At 45.7% G+C, this 23,690-nt stretch overlaps 1 protein-coding gene across 19 annotated transcripts in view; it reads left to right on the plus strand.

Moving 5' to 3' along the window:
• Positions 1-1,090: 1,090 nt before the first annotated feature.
• Positions 1,091-23,690, plus strand: part of LOC100938087 (peptidyl-prolyl cis-trans isomerase E-like) — a 37,699-nt gene continuing 15,099 nt past the window's right edge. For 9 of the 19 annotated variants that reach the window (XR_008515860.1, XR_008515836.1, XR_008515834.1 and 6 more), the window contains exons 1-8: positions 1,091-1,493; positions 6,019-6,062; positions 7,263-7,289; positions 10,503-10,584; positions 11,421-11,510; positions 12,741-12,796; positions 14,556-14,640; positions 18,533-18,717. Coding sequence is in view for 10 of the 19 variants with exons in the window: in XM_054537663.2 (XP_054393638.1) it covers positions 1,439-1,493; positions 6,019-6,062; positions 7,263-7,289; positions 10,503-10,584; positions 11,421-11,510; positions 12,741-12,796; positions 14,556-14,640; positions 18,533-18,717 (624 nt within the window). In the remaining 9 variants the exon portion in view is untranslated. The other 10 variants (XR_008515861.1, XR_008515868.1, XR_008515867.1 and 7 more) reach the window with 7 other exon arrangements.

Consider the following 23,690-nt stretch of genomic DNA (forward strand, 5'->3'; position numbering starts at 1 on the left):
ATTAGCAAGATACGCAGAACTGTTAAATATGATCCTGTCCCACAGCGTTCTGTTATAGTATGATTGTTATATTAGCCCCATTTAACTTACAGGGAACAGAGATCTGATGTGGTCAGAGCAGACCATGGGTCTGGCCCAGGAAAATCTGGGGCAGAGTGGGGTTGGCACACACCCCAAGGACATAGGGTGAGATATGCAGATCCCAGCTGGTTAGTTGAGCCCCGTCCTTGCCTTCCTGAACTCTGTTGGTTGGGGTTTGTCCTGTCCCCTCTTATCTCCTGCAGTCAGTTTATGCTGCATTCGAGTCAGCGGATCCAGTTCCCCAGATTCTGCAACCAAGTTTTCCCCTCGCGGGGAAAATGTTTGAGAGGTCTGTGACTATAGCAGATGGTGCTGAAGTCCTCAGTGCTTGTGGTTTCTTTGATGTTCAAAGTGACAGTAAAGTGACATCCTAAAGGCCAAGATCACATCTCTTTGCAGCCTACTTTCCCTGCGGCTCCAGCCTTGCTTGCTCTCCCTCCTGGAGCTTGCTTGGTGCTTCCTTAGTGCCCCATCCAGGCAGTCCTTAGAATGCTCATCCCTCTTGGCAGGCTCCTTTTCCTTAAGATCTGGTGTCACCTTGGCTAGGCACGGTGGCTCATGCCTGTAATCCCAGCACTTTGGGATGCCGAGGCGGGCGGATCACGAGGTCAGGAGATCGAGACCATCCTGGCTAACATGGTGAAACCCCGTCTCTACTAAAAATAACAAAAAAAAGTAGCTGGGCGTGGTGGCGGGCGCCTGTGGTTACAGCTACTCGGGAGGCTGAGGCAGGAGAATGGTGTGAACCCGGGAGGCGGAGCTTGCAGTGAGCCGAGATCGCGCCACTGCACTCCAGCCCAGGCGACAGAGCGAGACTCCGTCTCAAAAAAAAAAAAAAAAAAAGATCTGGTGTCACCTTAACAGATCTAAAGTAGATGTCCTTGTTTCCTGACGGCCCCTTCTTTCCTTAATCCGGTGCCGGATGGGGCGGGGCACGGTGCGGGCTTCCGGCGGAAGCGCTGGAAGCAAGATGGCGGCCGCTGAGAGGGTTCACAAAGGGTATGGTGGAGTGGAGCGAGGCACGGTCCTCGTGGGCAGTGCCAAGATTGGGGGTGGGCAGAGTGGGCGGGGTGCGGACCCATGGCCCTACGCATCCTGGGCCATGTCTCCTGTGGTGCTTCACGCTCTCGACCTGTGAGTGGTGCCTGCTAGCGCTGCCCAGATCCCTTTTCCCTACCCCTTCTGACCCTGGACCCAGAGTGGTGGTTGCGATCTGCTACCGTGACGTCAGTCCTCATTCCACTCGTTCCACAAACTCCACAGCTCTGGCCCATTAGAGGAAGGAGGTCCCAGAATAGCTGGGAAATTACGAGAACAGCCTCACTGCACGAGTTGGTGAATGCTGTGATGCGATTGTATGATGGACGGTGATGTTGAAACCAGACTGGGGAATGACCGCCCCATCCGGAGAGGTGAGGGTGAAATTTCGGGATGCTTTCAGTCCAGAGATGGGTTTGAAAGATGCAAAGTTAACTAAGCAGCCAAGGTGGGAGCCAGGCTGTTGCCTGAATGGAGACAAGCAGCAAGAGTCAAAACCCAGAGTCTGGCCATACTTAGTATATGCCACACTAAGAAATGTGGATTTTTCTCCGTTGGCCATTGGACTGCTTTTAAAGAATACCAACCAGAAGAGTAATATAGTCGTATTTGTATTTTCTTGGGATGATGGAGGAAAGAAAAAGAAGGCGATCCCATTCAGGAAATTGTCACCATAAACCGGGGCAAAAATGTAGGTCAGAAGAGGGATAGGGAGAGGAGTGTACCTCACAAGTGGTTTTGTTATACCCAGAAGAGTATTGGGACCCCTCCCTTCCTCTCTTCCCTGTGCTCATGTTAACAAGGTGTTGGAGCAACTGCACCAAAAGTGTGGAGACATTGATTCAGAATGCTCTTGGTATCTGCATAGGGGGTGGAGGACAGTTCTTTGTGCTACTTTTATTCCTTTTGGAAACATCACAGATATTCTGATTCTGCTGTATTATGAAACAGGTGACACTGAAAAGTCCCTCAAGTCAGATTCCTGATGCCAGGAAAATAACTTAGGAAAAAATTTTAAGTCATGAGCATTCTGTGTATGGCTGGTATATAATGAATTTCAGGGGGATGTCTCTCTAGGTCAGCATGGTGGTGATCTTGGAGATGGGAAAGGAAAGTTCTGAGGACAGCAGGGCTAGGATGATGGCGTGGCTATGGGTTGAAATTTACAAAAATTAACAATCTGTTGGATTTGAGGGTAGACTTTAAGTTGGAACCATTTGGAGGCTTTGATTTCTCATCATTTAATATAAAAAGTGTATAGTAAAAAGGCCGGGCGCGGTGGCTCACGCCTGCAATCCCAGCACTTTGGGAGGCGGAGGCGGGCGGACCACGAGGTCAGGAGATCGAGACCATCCTGGCTAACACGGTGAAACCCCGTCTCTACTAAAAATCCAAAAAATGAGCCGGGCGTGGTGGCAGGCTCCTGTAGTCCCAGCTACTCGGGAGGCTGAGGCAGGAGAATGGCGTGAACCCGCGAGGCGGAGCTTGCAGTGAGCCGAGATCGCGCCACTGCACTCCAGCCTGGGTGACAGAACGAGACTCCGTCTCAAAAAAAAAAAAAAAAAAAAAAAAATGTGTACAGTAAGAATCAGGAGGATAGTTTCAGAAATTTTTTTTTTTTTTTTTTTGAGACGGAGTCTCGTTCTGTCACCCAGGCTGGAGTGCAGTGGCGCGATCTCGGCTCACTGCAAGCTCCGCCTCGCGGGTTCACGCCATTCTCCTGCCTCAGCCTCCCGAGTAGCTGGGACTACAGGAGCCTGCCACCACGCCCGGCTCATTTTTTGGATTTTTAGTAGAGACGGGGTTTCACCGTGTTAGCCAGGATGGTCTCGATCTCCTGACCTCGTGGTCCGCCCGCCTCCGCCTCCCAAAGTGCTGGGATTGCAGGCGTGAGCCACCGCGCCTAGGCTCTTAGAAAAAAATTTTTAACGTTTGGTTCTTGTTTCACATCACCTGCTGGGTAGGTGTAGTCTACCTTATCTGCCCACCCGAACTCCCTTCTTGGCGGCTGTGCTGTTAAATAGCAGAGTGCAGCAGGGAAGCTCAGCCTCAGCAGTGAAGCCTTGGCCTCTGCTTACCTGGTTAAGTTTTTCTTCAATTGGTATCACAATTACAGTGCAAGTTTCTATTTGATCTTTTGTTTTTATTTTCTAGGTTAAGAATTTTAGACCCAGTTCTGCTACTGACTTTCTGTGTGGACACAAACTCACTGAGCCTTCAGTTCTTCAAATCATTTTTTCTTTTTTCTTTTTTTTTTGAGATGGAGTCTCACTCTGTCACCCAGGCTGGAGTGCAGTGGAGCGATCTTGGCTCACTGCAACCTCTGCCTTCTGGGTTCAAGCGATTCTTCTGCCTCAGCTCCCAGGTAGCTGGGACTACAGGTGCCTGCAACCACCCCCTAATTTTTTTTGTATTTTTAGTAGAGACGGGGTTTCACTATGTTGGCCAGGCTGGTCTTGAACTCCTGACCTCGTGATCCGCCTGCCTTGGCCTCCCAAAGTGCTGGGATTACAGGTGTAAGCTGCTGTGCCCAGCCTTTTTTTTTTTTTTTTTTTTTTTAGAGATGTGTTCTCACTCTGTCATCCAGGCTGGATTGCAGTGTTGTTGATCATAGCTCAAGCGGTCTTCCTGCCTCAGCCTCCCAAAGTGCTGTGATTACAGGTGTGAGCCACTGCACCTGGCGTCTTCATATCTTACCATGGTAAGACTAGTGGGTTCAGGAGCCCTTCTATCCCTGAGTTTTTTTTGTTTTTGTTTTTGTTTTTTTTTAATAGAGACAGAGTCTCTCTCTGTCACCCAGGCTGGAGTGCAGTGGTGCGATCTCGGCTCACTGCAACGTCCGCCTCCTGGGTTCAAGCAGTTCTCTTACCTCAGCCTCCCGAATAGCTGGGACTACAGGCACACACCGCCACACCCAGCTAATTTTTTGTATTTTAGTAGAGATGGGGTTTCACCATGTTGCCCAGGCTGGTCTCAAACTCCTGAGCTCAGGCAATCCGCCCGCGTCGAAGTGCTAGGATTACAGGTGTGAGCCACCGTGCCCAGCCTATCCCTGAGTTTTATAAAGTAGTAATTCCTACTGCTCTTTGTCTCTCCCAGCTAAAATAAGTTTTTCCTGGGAACGAAGACTATGATGCTTCCTTCTTTAGTAGTCACCTGACCCAATGGTAAGGTCAATGCTCAATACACAATTAAAGCTTTTTTGGAATTAATAATTGTTAGACAAACAACTTTTTCTATTTCTGTAAGTTTTATAAACAAAGGTCATCAAAGTGCTTGGAAAGCAACTTCAGGTTTTACGTTCTATAGTGGTACAACTGAATTTTATTTTATTTTAATTAGTTAATTAATTTATTTTTGAGATGGAGTCTCGCTCTGTCACCCAGACTGGAGTGCAATGGCGTGATCTTGGCTCACTGCAGCCTCTGCCTCCTGGGTTCAAGCGATTGTCCTGCCTCAGGAGCTGGGACTACAGGTGCCTGCCACCATGCCCGACTAGGTTTTTTTTGTATTTTTAGTAGAGATGGGGTTTCACTATGTTGGCCAGGCTGGTCTTGAACTCCTGACCTCGTGATCCATCTGCCTTGGCCTCTCAAAGTGCTGGGATTACAGGCGTAAGCCACCACGCCCGACCTATATGTTTTTTTTTAGAGATTGGGTCTCGCTCTGCTACCCAGGCTGGATTGCAGTGTCATTGATCATAGCTCAAGTGGTCTTCTTGCCTTAGCCTTCCAAAGTGCTGTGATTACTGGTGTGAGCCACTGCACCTGGCCTCTTCATATCTTAAAACAGACTAGTGTGTTCAGGAGCCCTTCTATCCCTGTTTTTTTTTTTTTTAATGGAGACGGAGCCTCTTTCTGTTGCCTAGGCTGGAGTGCAGTGGCGCGATCTCGGCTCACTGCAACCCCGCCTCCTGGGTTCAAGCAGTTCTACCTCAGCCTCCCGAATAGCTGGGACTACAGGCGCACACCGCCACGCCCAGCTAATTTTTTGTATTTTAGTAGAGATGGGGTTTCACCATGTTGCCCAGGCTGGTCTCAAACTCCTGAGCTCAGGCAATCCACCTGCCTCAAAGTGCTAGGATTACAGGTGTGAGCCACTGTGCCCAGCCTATCCCTGAGTTTTATAAAGTAGTAATTCCTACTGCTCTTGGTCTCTCCCAGCTAAAATAAGTTTTTCCTGGGAACAAAGACTATGATGCTTCCTTCTTTAGTAGTCACCTGACCCAATGGTAAGGTCAATGCTCGATACACAGTTAAAGCTTGATAGGAATTAATGATTGTTAAACAACTTTTTCTATTTCTGTAAGTTTTAGAAACAAAGGTCATCAAAATGCTTGGAAAGCAACTTCAGGTTTACATTCTATAGTGGTACAACTGTATTTTATTTTAATTAGTTAATTAATTAATTTATTTATTTTTGAGATGGAGTCTTGCTTTGTCACCCAGGCTGGAGTGCAAAGGTGCAATCGAGGCTCACTGCGGCCTCCACCTCCTGGGTTCAAGTGAGTCTCCTGCCTCAGCGTTTCAAGTAGCTAGGACTACAGGCGTGTGCCACTGCGCCCAGCTAATTTTTGTATTTTTAGTAGAGACAGGGTTTTACCATGTTGGCCAGGCTGATCTCAAACTCCAGACCTCAGGTGATCTGCCTGCCTTGGCCTCCCAAAGTGCTGGGATTACAGATGTGAGCCACTGCAGTCAGCCTGAATTTTACAAAGTTTAAAATTAGTTCATTGTTTATGTATATTTATTTAAAATGAAATGACTAATATTTCTGGATGCATTGCTGAATAAACCAAGAAAAATCTAAAAATTTGATTTTCATTTTGTAAATGACATCTGGATATGGCATGATTCCTCCTATTGCTCACATACTAACACCCCATTTCTGCTTTTGCAGAAAAGCACCAAGGATTCTCTTTTGTTGAATTTGAGTTGGCAGAGGTAAGAAGTTTTCCTTTTAATGTTTGACTAGTGTCACTCTTGTCATTGATTACCAAAGATGTCAGTCTGGATGGATGTGGTAGTTTCCTTGGGCTGTTGTAACAAATTACCATACATTTGGGTGGCTTAAAACAACAGAAATTTATTATCTCACAATTCTGGAGACTAGAAGTCCAAAATCAAGGTGTTGGCAGGGCCATGCTCCCTCTGAAGGCTCTCAGGAAGACTCTTCACTTGCCTTCCTGGCTTCTAGTGGCTCCTCACAATTCCTTGGCTTGTAGTATCACTCTAGTCTTTGCCGGTCTTCACATGGCCTTCTTCCTTGTATGTGTTTCTGTCTTCTCTTATAAAGATACCAGTCATTCAGTCATTGGATTTAGGGTCCATAACGATTCAGTATGACCTTTTCTTAACTAATTACATCGGCAAAGGCCCTACTTCTTTCTTTTTTTTGAGACAAGGTCTCACTCTATCACCCAAGCTGGAGTGCAGCGGTGTGATTATAGCTCACTGCTGCCTCAAACTCCTGGGCTCAAATGATCCTGCTACCTCAGCCTCCCAAGTGGCTAGGACTATAGGTGCACATCACCATGCCTGCCTAATTTTTAAAATTTTTATAGAGATGGAGGTCTCAGTATATTGCTCAGGCTTATCTTCAACTCCTAGCCTCAAGTCATCCTCACACCTCAGTTCCCCAAAGCACTGAGATTACGTGTGAGCTACCGCACCCAGCCCCCCACCCCAAAGACCCTATTTCTAAATAAGGTCCGATTCTGAGGTTTAGGCAGACGTGAATTTTGCGCAACACTATAGTGTCTTGGTAGCCACTATAGTGGCTTGGTAGTGGCTTTTGCAGAGAAACAGGAAGTTCTGGTTGAAGGATGGCCCACCAGGCCTGGCTCAAAGTTCCCCTCCTGTATTCAGAGTATAGAAGACAGGTCTTGGAGAGGCCTGAGCCCTCTGGCCTGGCATTGCTCATTCCTGTTTTACTGTGTGTATTCTCTCTCTCCATCAACTGGGCACCCATCTATATACCACCAGCTCTAACAGGCAGTACACACTCTTAGTAAAATACAGTCTAGGCAAGTAGGAGGGAAGATCGTGTCTTTTTTCGTGTGCTTGTGCTACTGAGTTTTTATTTGAACACTGTAAGAAGAGTTGAACTATGGGCATGAACTTTTTCCTTGTTTACTTTGACAGGATGTTGCAGCAGCTGTCAACAACATGGTATGGTTGAGCATCTTTGTTTTTTACTGAAGCTATTATTTGGTGCTACTTTTTGATAAAGGGAACGCCCATGTACCTATTGTGTTTCCAATTTCCATAGTTTCAAAGTTCTGTAGCAAGCACAGGTCATCATTATTTGAAATAATTCACCATGAACTGGCTACCAATAAAATTAATTCTTTTTTTTTTTTTTCCTGAGACTGCGTCTGCTCTATCACCCAGGCTGGAGCGCAGTGGTGCAATCTCAGCTCACTGCAACCTCTGCCTCCCCGGTTCACGTGATACTCCTACCTCAGCCTCCTGAATAGCTGGGATTACAGGCACCCACCACCACACCCAGCTAATTTTTGTATTTTTAGTAGAGACGGGGTTTCACCATGTTGGCCAGCCTGGCCTCAAGTGACCCGCCTGCCTTGGCTTCCCAAAGTGCTGGGATTACAAGTGTGAGCCACCACACCTGTCCTAAAATTAGTTCTTAACCAGACATCCTTCTCATTTCACATTTGTTAAATACCAACCACTTTTGTTGACCAATCTCTTGACCATTTTGCAGGGGCCAGCAAACTACAGCCTGTGGGCCAAATCATCCCACAGTCTGGTTTTGGTCTTTTTTTGAGATACAGTCTCGCTGTATTACCCAGGCTGGAGTGGAATGCATGATCTCGACTCACTACAACCTCCACCTCCTGGGCTCAAGCAATCCTCCCACCTCTGCCTCCCAAGTAGCTGGGACTACAGGTGTGTGCTACCATGCCCAGCTAATTTTAGTATTTTTTTTGTAGAGATGGGGTTTTGCCGTGTTGCCCAGGCTGGTCTTGAACTCCTGAGCTCAAGCGATCTACCACCTTAGGCTCCCAAAGTGCCACAGTCTGTTTTTTGTGTCCTTTGAGCTAAATAATTGCTATCTTTTAAAGGGTGTGGGGGAAAAAAACCCAATATGCAGGAGAGGCTGTACTGGCCTACAAAACCAAAAATATTTACTATCTAGCCTTTTTCAGAAAATTTGCTAATCCCTAGGCTAGGACAGTGTACTGCAAATAAAATGTAACCTGATTGCAAAGTTTGTTTGTTTGTTTATTTATTTATTTTTGACAGTCTCACTCTGTTGCCCAGGCTGGAGTGCATTGGCGCAATCTTGGCTCACTGCAGCCTCTGCCTTCTGGGTTCAAGCGATTTTCCTGCCTCAGCCACCCAAGTAGCTGGGATTACAGGCGCACACCACTATGCCCAGCTAATTTTTGTCTTTTTAGTAGAGACAGGGTTTCACCATGTTGGCCAGGCTGGTCTTGAACTCTTGATTTCAAGTGATCTGCCCGCCTCAGCCTCCCAAAGTGCCAAGATTACAGGCATGAGCGACCACACCCAGCCTGCAGGGTCAATTTGTGAATCTTATGTAAGAGCAGTGTTTCATGTAGTATATGAAAGTGATTATGGAGAACTGCTGTGATAAGCTATAGTCAGAAACAGCCATTGAAGAGTTAGGCTCTCTTAAACCAATTAACACCTGAAGAAGAGAAAATCTGCAAGGATTATGACAAATTGAGTGCTTCAAAAGAAAATGATTTGATGCTGAGTGTGGTGGCTCACATTTATAATCCCAGCACTTTGGGAGATGGAGGCAGGAGGATCACTTGAGGCCAGGAGTTCAAGACCCAACCTGGGCAATAGTGAGACCCTGTTCCTACAAAATAATTTTTTTCTTTTTTTTTTTTTTTTGAGACAGAGTCTTGCTCTGTCACCCAGGCTGGAGTGCAGTGGCACAATCTCGGCTTGCTGCAGCCTCTGCCTCCTGGGTTCCAGTGATTCCCCTGCTTCAACCTCCTGGGTAGCTGGGATTACAGGCGCCCGCCACCATACCTGGCTAATTTTTGTATTTTTAGTAGAGATGGGTTTTTGCCATGTTGGCCAGGCTGCTCTCGAACTCCTGACCTCAGGTGGTCCGCCAGCCTCAGCCTCCCAAAGTGCTGGGATTATAGGTGTGAGCCACTGCGCCTGGCCAAATAATAATAATTTTTAAAAAAGAAAATGATTTTAATTCTTATTGCCACTGTAACAAATTACTACAAATTTAGTGGCTTAAAACAACACAAATTTATCTTACACTTTTAGAGGTCAGAAACCCAAAAGGGGTCTCACTGGGCTAAAATCAAGGTGTTGCCAGGGCTCTGTTGCTTCTGGGGGCTCCAAGGAGAATCTGTTTCCTTGCCTTTCCCAGCTTCTAGAGGCTACCCACATTTTTTGGCTCTTGGCCTCTTCCACTTCAAAACCAGCAATGGCCTCTCAAATCCTCTCACACTGCATCACTTTGAAACTCTCTACTTCTCTTTTCCGTATTTAGATGACTCTTGTGATTACATTGGGTCCATCTGAAAATCCCAGATAATAATTTTATTTTAAGGTTAACTAGCAACCTTAATTATATCTGCAACCTTAATTCTTTCCTGTCATAAAACATAACATAGTCACAGGTTCTGAGAAATAGGCTGTGGACATCTTTGGAGAGCCATTCTGCCTACCACAAAACCCTTAAATGCCCCCTGCCCCCTGCTTTTTATTTTTGTGATTGATATTCATGACTAAATATGAAACAAGGATGTCATTTAATGCTAGCATTCCATTTTTTTTAATTACTGGGAATAGAATTAGTAGCTGATCCATCTTTTTTCTAAGAACAAAGGACATATCTGTAATTATAACCTCAGTCTTACTCAATTAAGGAATCTTTTTTTTCATATAACTTCTAGTTCTCATGAAAAGGCCCAAAACAAACCTCTCTCGAAGTATCAGTTGTTCTTGGCTAATGAAATATTCCTACACTTCATTCCATGTTCTTTGTTACACCTTCATCAAACATGCCCCTCAACAGTCAACAATACCATTTTTCTCCAGTTCAAAGCTGATCTTGACTTTCTAAGGTGGACTCAAGTACTTGGTAACTGCATTTACCCTTATAGTTTCAGAGAGTCCTGAGCTCAAATCCAAAGATCTTGCCAGCACAGACCTTCCTGTTTGTTGGTATTAAAGAAAGGAAGTGCATGGTGGCTCAAGGGCATTCTAGTGGTTAGTTTTGTGCTTAGCCTGCTTATGGGGTGCAGGTTCCCAGGCTTGGAATCACAAGCAGGTCTCAGCCTCCTGGCAAGTAAATGGAAGACTGTCAGGTATTCTTTTAACCCAACAGGTTTAAGCAGCTGAGTTGTATTTCGGTCTTTTCAGAATGAATCTGAGCTCTTTGGGTGGACAATTTCTGTTAATTTGGCCAAACCAATGAGAGTTAAGGAAGGCTCTTCCAGACCAGGTGAGTGGGAGCAACTCACAGATTGCCTGTCATGTCACAACTCCACAAATTTGGCCTTGTGGCCTTGGCTGCTTTTTTTTTTTGAGATAGAGTCTCATTCTGTCGCCCAGGCTGGAGTGCAGTGGCGCGATCACAGCTCACTGCAGTCTCTGCCTTCCAGGTTCAAGCGAGTCTTATGCCTCAGCCTCCCAAGTAGCTGGGATTACAGGCATGTGCCACCACGCCTGGCTAATTTTTGTATTTTTAGTAGAGATGAAGTTTCACCATGTTGGCCAGACTGGTCTCGAATACTGGCCTCAAATGATCCACCCACCTTGACCTCCCAAAGTGTTGAGGTTATAGGCGTAAGCCACTGTGCTTGGCCCTTGGCTGCATTTTTATTCCAGCCTTACTTCCTCTTGTAGTGATGGTATGAACACAAGTAGAGTGGTTTATAGTGCAGAAGAGAATGTAGCACCTCCATGGAAATAACCAGTTTGAGATTCTCAGCAAAGCTGGAGGCACTGCCCCAGTCTATGTCCAAAAGTCTAGCTTTTGGACATAGACGTAGCCTATGCCATATCAGCCTTGGCACAGGCTGGGACATTCCTTTTGGCTTGACTTAGTTCCTCCTCCTTATTCTCATTCACTTCTGTTAAGAGCTGGACTTAGGGCCTGACACTTACCAGTGACAACTTTTCTTGTCTTGGAGAGTTCCTAAGAGGGAACTCCTGACTGTGAAACCCTACATATTGAGTCCACTTTGCTGACCAAAGCAGTGAAGAACTGGACATAGCTAATTAGCTATTGGCCCATGGCTTGAATTTCTTAACATTCGTTTGATTCCTTCCTTTCAGTTTGGTCAGATGAAGACTGGGTGGAGAAGTTTGCTGGGAAGAGGATAAAGAGGAAGGTGGTTGAGAGTTCCCAAAGCAGAAAGCCAGGAGGTAAGAATGAAAGTTCATGCTTCCATAGGAGGGGCTGCTGCTTTCCACATAGGGAATTTCTGAGGTGAGTGGTGTTGGGTGAATTTAAAGGAGAAGTTTTGGGTTTCTTATCTAGGTGAGAAATATCTTATGTGGGCTCAGGTGTTTGTGATTGCTGCTGAGCAAAGCGGATATCTGAGGTGAGAAAGGATGGTGAGTACTCTGCATCACCAGCATCCACTATCCTCCTAGTCTTTGGCAGCAGGCTCACTGTCTTCCTGTTCTTGCCCTGATTTCAAGGGGGCAGAATCATGTAGAGGCCCCTTCCCTTCAGTCAGTACATAGGCACAAGGCTCTCCCTACCCTCTCCACTTGCTACTGCTTCTCCATCAGGCCATCCTGACTGTTGCTTCCCAGGATAATTTAGGGGCTCCTCCTCCTCAGTCCACCCTTTGAGCAGTGATATTTCCCTGAATTCCTTCCTTAGCCCTCAGCATCTCTCTCCACATTATCCTTACGCCATGTCAGCCACTTCTATCTCCTAAGGTTATAACGATCTTTCATTGTCTGAATGATATTCTGATCTCTATCCCTAGCCCTGACCTTTCATATATTTATGTCTGGGTGTCTTATAGGCACCATGAATAAAGCATATCCCAAATGGGTTTCATCACCTTTCTGGACTTTTTTTTTATGCCCAATCTTAGTTCACTTTGCCATCTTCAACATAGTCACACCCAAACCAGATTCCTTGGTGCCAGCTTAGATCCCTCACTATATTTCATACCTAATGCATTGCCATACCCTGCTAATTTTATCTTTTAAATCTTGAGTTTCTCCTCTCCAGTTTTCTTCTGCCACTGTTGTCTTGGCTGAGGCCTTATCCTCTCTCCTGTGAATAATTGGAGTAGCTTCCTAACTGGTCTCCCTGCCCCAGGCCTGCTTTCTTCCTATCCTTAGCAGCCAGAGGGAGCTTTCTAAAGGGCAGATCTGACTATCTCACTCTCCTTAAGCATTCTAGGGACTCCCTTGATTTATAGGATTGAGTCCAGCCTCCATCAAAAGGGACAGAAGGCCTCTCTATGTTCTGATTCCTGCTTATGTCTCCATATTTTATCCCCATTTTATATTCTAGGAAACAAGAGTTTGTAGATATCTGTAAATCTCTATGTTTTGGTGTAAGTCATTCTTCTGCCTGCAGTGTCCTTTCCAACTTATTTTATGTGGCTAATGCCTGCTCATTTCTCATAGCGCAGCCCATTTACTGCCTTCTCCAGGAAGCTTTTCTGAATCCTCCAGTGAGTAAGGCAAGTATCACTCTGGGCTCCCATGGCCTCTGGGTTCCTGTGGCACCCTCTGTCCTGGCATTATATTGAAATGTGATTATATAGAAATGTGACTGCATTATATTGAAATTACTTATTTAACAAATGTCTAAATATTGCTTACTTTATGCTAGGCACTGTTCTAAGTGCTCTACTAATATTTAACCCTAATAACAATTATTTGAGATAAGTACTATTATTATCCCCAGTTCTAGGAGAGGAAGCTGGGGCACAGTGAGGTCAGTACTTTGTTCAGTGTTACACAGTTCATAATGGTGGAGCTGAGGTCTGAACTAAGGCTGTAGAGCTCCAGGATCTGTGTATCTCTTACACTGTGGGTATCCCTCCCCCTCTGGCTAGCCAGTTCCTCAAGGGCAGGGGCCATATCTATCTAACTGCCTATCTATTTATTTTTTATTTTTTGAGTCAGGATCTTGCTCTGTTGCCCAGGCTGGAGTGCAGTGGTACCATCACAGCTCACTGCAGCCTTGAACTTCTAGGCTCAAGTGGTCTTCCTGCCCCAGCCTCCCAAGTAGCTGGAACTACAGGCACACCACCATACCCAGCTAAATTTTTCATTTTTTATTTTGTAGAGACAGGGTCGCACTGTGTTGCCCAGATTGATCTCAGAACTCCTGGGCTCAAGCAGTCCTCTTGCCTTGGCCTCCCAAAGTGCTGGGATTACAGAGTGAGACACCACACCCAACTATATCTATTTATTTAAGAATCCCAGTACTTGGCCTAATAGCTCAATACCTGTATGTTGAACTATCAATCCAAAAAAACAATAGAGTTGGCCGGGTGTGGTGGCTCACGCCTGTAATCCCAGCATTTTGTGAGGCCAAGGCGGGCAGATCACGAGGTCAGGAGTTCGAGACCAGCCTGACCAACATGGTGAAACCCGTCTCTACTAAAACTACAAAAATTAGCTGGGCATGGTGGCACGTGCCTTTAATCCCAGCTACTCAGGAGGCTGAGGCAGGAGAATTGCTTGAACCCAGGAGGCGGAGGTTGCAGTGAGCTGAGATCGCGCCACTGCACTCCAGTCGGGGCGACAGAACAAGACTCCCTTTCAAAAAACAAACAAATGAAAAAATAGAGTTTTCTCTATCACACAAATGGGAAGGTTTGTATTGAATGTTATATTTATCCTCTATCCACTCTTGTCTTGGAGCACAAAGCAAAAAGGCCCAGCATCCTCCACTATCTTCTGAAAACTTAGGCCTGAGCAAGAGGGCTGCCCGGTTGCTTCCATGTAGCCAGCCAGTGTATGTGCAGGGCCAAGTATAGAGGGAGGAGGGGGTGGCACATGGATGATTTCGTTTAATTGGAAGACAGTGGGTAGATTGGAGCTGGCCTTTGAAGATGTTGAGAGTTATGGATCATGGGCAAGAAAAGCGCTGTTCTGTGACTGCGGGGCAGGAGAAGGAAACTGATGCTTCTGAGGGTGAGCCTGATGAGATAACATGCCTGTGTATGGGCCTCAGGTTAGACAGTGCTGAGGTCTCCTGTCACTGGACATCCAGCTGGGTGCTACAGCCGTGGCTCCTGCCTCCTGCAGCCCTGTCAGGGCCCAAGGCCTTCCCCATCAGCACTTGCTCCAGCCTACTCACTGGAGTTGTGTTCTGGGTGGGTGTGTAGAATTCTCGCACTCCTACTTGGGGCATCAGGGAGCTCTCTAGCAATTTCTTCTGCACCTAAGGAGAGCCCACTGCTAAAAAAGGCCCGGTCAAATCCTCAGGTGTATATGGACATCAAGATTGGGAACAAGCCAGCTGGCTGCATCCAAACCCTTGTGCGTTCCGACGTCGTGCCCATGACAGCAGGTGAGCAGGATGCCATGGTCAGGATGGCGGGACACTGGTGGCTGACCAAGATGGGGAGGAAGCTACCTGGAGTCCTGGACCCTTAACACTATTTCCATCTGAGGCGTCTCAGATCCCAGCATCTAGTAACGAATGAGGCACAGCAGGCATTTTTGAAGCTCTATAAAGGCTTAGAGCCATTAGAAAGAGTAGGCAACTAAAAGTTCTAAACAGTTTTAATTATCCTCTGGTTTGGTTTTATTGTTGGGTTTGTTTTTTTTTTTTTGTAATTTTATTTGGATATATTTTCAAACTTACAGATATATAGAATAAGAATTCTGTAAGAATATTTCAAGGGGCCAGGTGCAGTGGTTCACACCTGTAATCTCAGCACTTTGGGAGGCCACGGTGGGAGGATCACTTGAGTCCAGCAGTTTGAGATCAGCCTGGGCAACATAGCAAAAGATTCCATCTCTACAAAAAATATAAAATTAGACAGGTATAGTGCGATGTGCCTATAGTTCCAGCTATTTGGGAGGCTGAGACAGGAGGATTGCTTGAGCCCAGGAGGTTGAGGCTGCAGTGAGCCATAATTGCACCACCACACTCCAGTCTGGGCAACAGAGCAAGGCCTTGTCTTAAAAAAAAAAAAAAGAAAAAAGAAAAAAAGCAGTTAGAGGAACTCTCATATATCCTTTACCTACTCATTAATTTCGTTTTTTTGCCCTGTATGCTTTATCATTTTCTTTACATACATTACACACAGATGCGTATATGTATTTTTCCCTTGTTCCAGTCGAGAAGTTGAAGACCATGCACCTTTACTCCTAAATACTTCAGTATGTATTTCCTAAGAACCAGAATATTCCCTTGCATAATCAGAGTACAACTATCAAAATTATAAAATGTAACATTGAGTGATGAGCCATATTCAAATTTTATCACTTGTCCCTATAATGTCCTTTATAGTAATTTTTAGCAATTTTTCTTCCCTGACAGGGATTCTCATGTTGATTTAGTTGTCAAGTCTCTTTAGTCTCCTTTTATTTGAAGCCGTTTCTTAATTTTTCATTGTCTTTTTTGGTCTTGACATCTTTGGAAAGAACAGGCCAGTTGTATTTAAGGGTGCTTCTCAGTTTGTATTTGCCTAATACTTCCTCATGATTAGATTTAGGTTATGTGTTTTGGCATCAATAGCACAGAAGCAGTGTTGTTAGTGCATCGTATGAGGAAGTACATGATGTCAGTTCAGATGTTTGCAATGTTAATTTTGTTGACTTGGTTAAGGAGTTATTTGCCAAGTATCTTCACTGGAAAAAATGCTATTTTTTTTTTTTTCTTTGAGACAGGATCTAGTTCTGTTGCCCAGGCTGGAGTGCGGTGGTGTGATCACGGCTCACTGCAGCTTCAACCTTCTAGGCTCAAGTGATCCTCCCAGCTCAGCTTCCCAAGTAGCTGGGACCACAGGCATGCACCACCATGCCCAGCCAATTTTTTATTGTTTTTTGTACAGATGGGGTTTCATTATGTTTCCCAGCTAATTTTTTTTTTTTTTTTTTTTGAGACGGAGTCTTGCTCTGTTGCCCAGGCTGGAGTGCAGGGGCGCAATCTTGGTTCACTGCAAGCTCTGCCTCCCGGGTTCACGCCATTCTCCTGCCTCAGCCTCCTGACTAGCTGGGACTATAGGTGCCCACCACCACATCCAGCTAATTTTTTTGTATTTTTAGTAGAGACGGGGTTTCACCGTGTTAGCCAGGATGGTCTTGATCTCCTGACCTCGTGATCTGCCCATCTCGGCCTCCCAAAGTGCTGGGATTACAGGCATGAGCCACCGCGCCCGGCCCTTTTGTATTTTTTTTGTAGAGATGGTGGGTTTTGCCATGTTGTCCAGTCTGGTCTTGAACTGGACCCAAGTGATCCTCTCACCTTGGCCTCCCAAAATGCTGGGATTACAGACATGAGCGACCGCACCCAGCCAGAAAAGTACTATTTTTAAGGGTATCAATCAGAAACTAAAACTTTCTCTCCTTACCATTCAGCCCATCTCCCAGTGGTAGCTACAATTGACAGTTGTGTTTTCCTTTTTTTCTTAAATATTCATGATGACCTTTTTTTACCCATAATCTTTTTTGTCTTAATCTAGCTTTTAAAAATGTTTCTCAAAGTCATAACTGCACATAGTTTAAAGAAAATCTTTCTATAATAAAACATTCTTCTGCTCCCCCAACATCATTTTTCTGCCCTGCCAGAGGCAACATTCATTTCTTTTAACTATTTTAATTATTTGGGCTTTTTTTGCTATGTCTCTGAAAAATATATTACTATTAGTAATCCCAGGCTGGAGGGCAATGGCATGATCTTGGCTCACTGCAACCTCTGCCTCCCAGGTTCAAGTGATTCTCCTGCTTCAGCCTCCCGAGTAGCTGGAATTACAGGCGCCCGCCACCACACCCAGCTGGTTTTTGTATTTTTAGTAGAGACAGGGCTTCACCATGTTGGCCAGGCTGGTCTTGAACTCCTGACCTCAGGTGATCCACCCACCGCTGCCTCCCAGAGCTCTGGGATTACAGGTGTGAGCCACGGTGCCTGGCCTCCTTCCTCTACTGTCCATTTTAGATACTTCTCATCCTCACCTCAGCTGGCTCCTCTGCTAATCTAAATGGCTTATCTGGTGGGGTGACCTAGACCTTTGTCTGTGGGGATTTGAGCTCCTGGTCATTATATACCTTCTCAGGTCATGGCTGCCTAGCATAATTGGGTAGGGGAGTCCAAATATTTATTCAGTTGTCCTAAGACCAGTTTCTAGAAAGTCCATCTTTGCCCCAGTGATTTAAGATGCCAAGCTTTATGAAATACTTAGTTCCTTTATATATATATACACACACATACACACACATATATACATATATATACATATATACACATATATATACATTTTTGTATATGTGTGTGTATGTGTGTGTGTGTGTGTGTGTGTGTGTGTGTATATATATATATTTTTTTTTTTTTTTTTTTTTTTGAGACGGAATTTCACTCTTGTTGCCCAGGCTGGGAGTAAAATGGCATGATCTCAGCTTACTGCAACCTTTGTGTCCCAGGTTCAAGTGATTCTCCTGCCTCAGCCTCCCGAGTAGCTGGGATTACAGGCGCACGCCACCACGCCGAGCTAATTTTCTGTATTTTTATTAGAGATAGGGTTTTACCACGTTGGTCAGGCTGGTCTTGAACTCCTGACCTCAGGTGATCCACCCACCTCGGCCTCCCAAAGTGTGGGGATTACAGACCTGAGCCACCGCACCTGGCCTATGTATATATTTTAATAGAGATGAGGTCTTGCCGTGTTGCCCAGGCTGGTCTCCAACTCCTCTGCTCAAGCAATCCTTCTGCCTTGGCCTCCCCAAGTACTGAGATTACAGATGTGAGCCACCATGCCCAGCTGAAATACTGAATTTTCATATGTATCTGGGTCTATTCGGGACTTTCTCTTCTTTTCACCTAGTCTGGTCAATCTATTTTTGTGCCACTTCCACACTGAAGCATTTAGTTTAAATAAAGGTACTATGTACTTTTTTAGATTTGGAGAGCTGGAGTGTGGCGGGGGTGTATGTATTTTATTTTAGAGACAGGGTCTCACTTTGTCACCTAGCAGTGTGCCACCATGCCTAGCTAGTTTCTGTATTTTTAGTAGAGATGGCGTTTTGCCATGTTGGCCAGGCTGGTCTCGAACTCCTGACCTCAAGTGATCCACCCACCTCGGCCTCCCAAAGTGCTGGGATTACAGGCATGAGCCACCGTGGCTGGGACCCAACTGACTATTTTTATTTTTGTAGAGATGGCATGTTACAGAGAGCTGGAGTTTTAATTATCTAGTTAGATATTCTTACCTCAGCACTTTTCCCTTTCTCAATCCCAGAGAATTTTTGCTACCTGTGCACCCATTTAAAGGATTTGGCTTCAAGGGAAGCAGCTTCCACCGCATTATCCCCCAGTTCACGTGCCAGGGCAGTGATTTCACAAACCACGGCGGCACCAGGGGCAAGTCCATCTACAAGAAGAAATTTGATGATGAAAACTTTATCTTCAAACACACAGGACCAGGTAGGAACCACTCATCGTGTGGTGACAAGGGAGGCTGGGCGAGGGCAGCTGGCCGTGCAGGATGGAAGGATGAGCCGTGGTTCTTGCTGAGAAACAGGGAATCTGGAGGAGACCCAGCTACCAGACGCAGGAGGACTGTTCAGCCTTGCTAGGGTGGAGTTAGCTTTGGGCTTTGAAAAGCTTTTTTGTTTTTTATTTTGGCTTATTTCAGTTCCCATTTGTCTCCTTTCATTAAAAGAGGAAGAAGCATAGACGCCTGGGTCTGCTCCTGCAATGGTGTCTTGTTATTGTTTTTGTAACTTTTTATTTTATGTAATGTCAGGCTCACGGAAGAGTTACAAGAATAGTGCGATGAACCCCATACACCTCTGCTGGTATTTACTCAAGTTCACCAGTTGTTTATATTGGTGAACATCATTTCCTATTTATTCTCCTTCTGTGTATTTTTATAGACAGTGCGTATTTTTTTAGAGCCATTTGAAAGCAAGTTGGAAAGTTCATGTTCCTCTACCACTAAATACTTCAGCATGTATTTCATGAGAAACAGGGTATTTTTAATATTACCAGGACATAGTTCTCAAAATCAGAAAACAAACACTGCTACAATACTATTCTCTCAACTGCAGTGCATATTCAGATTTCCTCATGTGACAGCACGTCATCCTTTTGGGGGTTTTCATGGTTGGCACGTGTCCTAGACTCATAGATGCACTGCCCATCCACCCCCGCGCCACACTGCCCTGTTGCCTCACTCATATCTCACGCGCCATCGCTGCATGCCCTCTCCTTCCTCTTGCCAAGGAGCCCGCTTCCTCTCTCGTGCTCCTTCTTACCTAGTGCAGAACTCTGTGTGCTGGAGAAAAGCACAGCCCTGAGCTATCTTGTCCCTCTTGAGTTGAGGAGCTCAGGTCTTAAGGGCACCTTGAGCAATGCCCAGTGGTCCTCCCAGATTGCTGGAGGTACTTGTCATCCGTGGTCTGACTGGAAAACACGCCTTTTCTTCACTCCTCAGCCCTCCAGCATTGCTTCATACACTCTCCCTCTCAGCTGATGGTGTCGCTTATTGATAGAAACAATCAGAAGAGAACTATTTAGTCTTCCTGCAGCCAGATCTACTCCCCTGCCTGCATCATTCTCTCCTGCCTGGCCTGCTTGCCTTCCTGTGAGAATGGTGGCCTCCCTCTTCTCCTGCCTTTTGCCCCATGGTGTCTTCCCTCAGTCTCTTCGCTTGTCTCTTCCTCCTCCTAGTCTCTCAATTTTTGGAGGGGCCCAGTGCTCACCATGGCTTTTCTTTATCTGTATTCACTCTTTACCTTAATAGTTCTCACCCTTTTACCCTAGCACCTGCCTCTTAACAGCTCATGCTCTAGTGTGCTGAGACGGAAGTCACAGCTCTGTACCCTTCCGGTGAATGCCTAATTAAAAACACGGTATTGGCTGGGTGCAGTGGCTCACGCCTGTAATCCCAGCACTTTGGGAGGCCGAGGTGGGAGGATTGCTTGAGCCCAGGAGTTTGAGACCAGCCTGAGCAACATGGCAAGACCCCATCTCTACAAAAAATACAAAAATCAGCCAGGCATCGTGGCGAACACCTGTAGTCCCAGCTTCTCAGGAGTCTGAGGTGGGAGGATGGCTTGAGCTGGGGAGGCAGAGGTTGCAATGAGCCAAGATTGCACCATTTGGACTCCAGCCTGGGTGACAGAGTGAGACTGTCTCAAACAAAAAACCCCACAGTATTATTTCATAGTTGTAATATAAAGGGAAATTAAAGGAAAACAATTTGTAATAACATAATATGCATTTCAGTATTCAAATGCTTGGAAACAACTACATGTATGAAGTACTTGAACATGTGTACTTCTGCCTAGAGCTGCACTTAGTAGTGTGGACTGATTCAGGTGTGTTGTTTTGGCAGAATCAAAGTAACATGATGTTTTGAAATAGTAAAAATCTCTTGGTAAAATTCTGAGCAAAAAGAAATGAAATGTGACAGGATGGGTTGATTTCTGGAAAAATTTGATACAAAAAAAGAAATAATTCTTTGGATTTATATGGAACATGGAGTTAGGGTGTAGGCTCAGATCATTATAAATAGATTTTTCTTATCTACATGAATGTTATTCAGGGCTTTTGAAAGTCCAGGATTTAGAATAACTCTCCGTTACGTAGGAGACTGCAGGACATCTAGAGTCCCTCCCTGATCTCTTCCTTCTAATGCCGGTAGCACCCTATTACTGACCACCAAAAATTGACTGCAGTTTCTGGTAGCCCCTAGGGGGCAGTATGATACCACTGAGAACCCATGCCCTGGGCAATCACGCCGCCCAGTCCCAGGACTTTAAGTGAAATCACTGAGTTAAGCTTGTCCACATGGGTCTCCATGCTGATGGCTCCCTGAGCTCCAGACTCCTGTCCAACCACCTACCTGTCACCTTTGCTGGATATCCCACACTTCACATGTCCAAAATGTGGCCTTGGCCTTCTCCCCCACACCTTTCCTCCCCCTTTTCCCTGTTTCAGTAAATGACTCCACCATCCACTTGATGCGTCATCATGGACTCCTGCATCACTTGTAGGTCACATCTATCTGACTTCAGGTCATCTCCTGGCCCAGCCACTCTTCACCCTTCCCCCACAACCACCAAGTCCTGTTTCCAGCCTGGCTTCTTCACCCTCATAGTCTGATCTTCACCTGGCAGTCAGAGTGATTGTTTTTAATCATAAATCTGATCACATCATCCTCCTGCTGACCCATCCTTCGCTGTGCGTGGGGACCCTGTTCTACAGGGTTAACCCAACTTGGGTCCTGGCACCTCTCTGTGCCCCTAGGATGTGCTGCCCCTCGCCCTCTGCATCCATAGGCAGTCTCACTGTTCCTCAGACATGCTGAGCTCACTCCTGCCTCGGGGCCTTTGCACATGCCCTTTTCTCTCATGAAGTGTTCTTCCTCCACTGTCCAGATGGTTCATACCCACTTCCTTCAGATGCCACGTATGTGTCCCCTCGGCTGAGAGGCCTACCCTGACCTCTCCCTAAAATAGGCTTTCCTGCCATCTCACTCTTCTTTTTAATCAGCTTCAGTTTTCTTCTTAGGCTTATTACCTGAAATTGTGTTATACATTTATTATTTTACTTATTTATTTTCTGTCTCCCTTTCTCCCGTGTCAGCCTCGTGAGGGCAGGACTTAGGCTTTCTTGTTCACCATTGTATTCTGGAACAGTGTCTGGCACACAGCAAGCATGCAATAAATATTTGAATATTTATTTTAAAAAGCTATTGGTTGTGCGTGGTGGCTCATGCCTATTATCCCAGCACTTTGGGAGGCCGAGGCCAGCAGATCACCTGAGGTTAGGAGTTAGAAACCAGCCTGGCCAACATGGTGAAACCCCGTCTCTGCTAAAAATACAAAAAAGTTAGCCAGGCGTGGTGGCGGGTGCCTGTATCTCAGCTACTTGGGAGGCTGAGGCAGGAGAATTACTTGAACCCAGGAGGCAGAGGTTACAGTGAGCCAAGATCGCACCACTGCACTCCAGCCTGGGCGACAGAGCAAGACTCCGTCTCAAAAAAAAAGCTATTGACAGGCTGCTTTTTTATGTGCCAGGCTCCCTGATTGACTCTGGGAATCGAGTGGAATGGGGCCAGGTGCGGTGGCTCGTGCCTGTAATCCCAGCACTTTAGGCCTAGGCAGGCAGATTGCTTGAGCCCTGGAGTTTGACACCAGCCTGGGCAACATGGCAAAACCCTGCCTCTACAAAAATTACAAAATTAGCTGGGCATGGTGCTGTGTGCCTGGTCACAGCTACTCTAGAGGCTGAGATGGGAGAATCGCTTGAGCTTGGGAGGTTGAGGCTGCAGTGAGCTATGATTGGGCCACAGCACTCCAGCCTGGATGACAGAGGAGATCATGTCTCAAAAAACAAACAAAAAGAGTAGAATGGGACATGGTCCCCATATGAAGGGCGTACCCAGTCTAGAGGCCCAGCCATGAAGAGGGGGGTTTCTTATTGCCACAACGAGATGTAGCTCCTTATCCTACGCCCCCTAGTCCCCTGGCAAACCCAGGCTTTTTATTTGTTTGTTTTGTTGTTGTTGAGGCAGAGTATTGCTCTGTCTCCCAAGCTGGAGTGCTGTGGCATGATCTTGGCTCACTTGCAGCCTCAACCTCCTGGGCTCAAGTGATCCTCCTGCCTCAGCCTCCCAAGTAGCTGGGACTAATAGGTACATGCCACCATACCTGGCTAGTTTTAAATTTTTTGTAGAGTTGGGATTTTTCTCTGTTGCCCAGGCTGGTCTTGTATTCCTGGACTCAAGCGATCCTCCTGCCTTGGCCTGCCAAAGTGCTGGGATTACAGGCGTGAACCATGGTGCCTGGCCCCAGGCCTTTTAGACTGAACTCAGACATCACCTCCTTCAGAAAGCCTTCATGATGAATGTTTGTGTGAGTATCTCTTTCTCTTTTTCATAAACACTTAGGTGACTCTAGTGCTCCCATTCTATGCACAAATGTCTCTGTCACTGGGCTTTGACATTTTGTAGTGTAATTATCTTTTTTTTAACAGCTTTAGTAGGATATTATTTACATACCATCCAGTTTGCCCATTTAAAGTACACATTTTAATGGTTTTTAATGTATTCACAGAGTTGTGCAACCATCACCACAAATAATTTTAGAACATTTTATCCCCCAAAAGGAAACTTCATACCCTTTAGCAGTTGCTACCTATCCTGTTGGTCCCCTGCCCTGGAAAACCCAAATTTATTTCTGTCTTTATGGATTTTTCCCATTCTAGGCATTTAATGTAACTGGAATCATACAATATGTAGGCTTTTGTGAGTGTCTTCTTTCACTTAGCATAATGTTTTCAAGGTTCATCCATGATGTAGCATGTATCAGTACATCATTCCTTGTTTTTCTTTTTGTTTTGGTTTTTGGTTTTTTTTTTTTTTTTTTGAGATGGAGTCTCGCTCTGCC

The sequence above is a fragment of the Pongo abelii genome, chromosome 1, assembly GCF_028885655.2.
Source record: "Pongo abelii isolate AG06213 chromosome 1, NHGRI_mPonAbe1-v2.0_pri, whole genome shotgun sequence".
NCBI lineage: Eukaryota > Metazoa > Chordata > Mammalia > Primates > Hominidae > Pongo > Pongo abelii.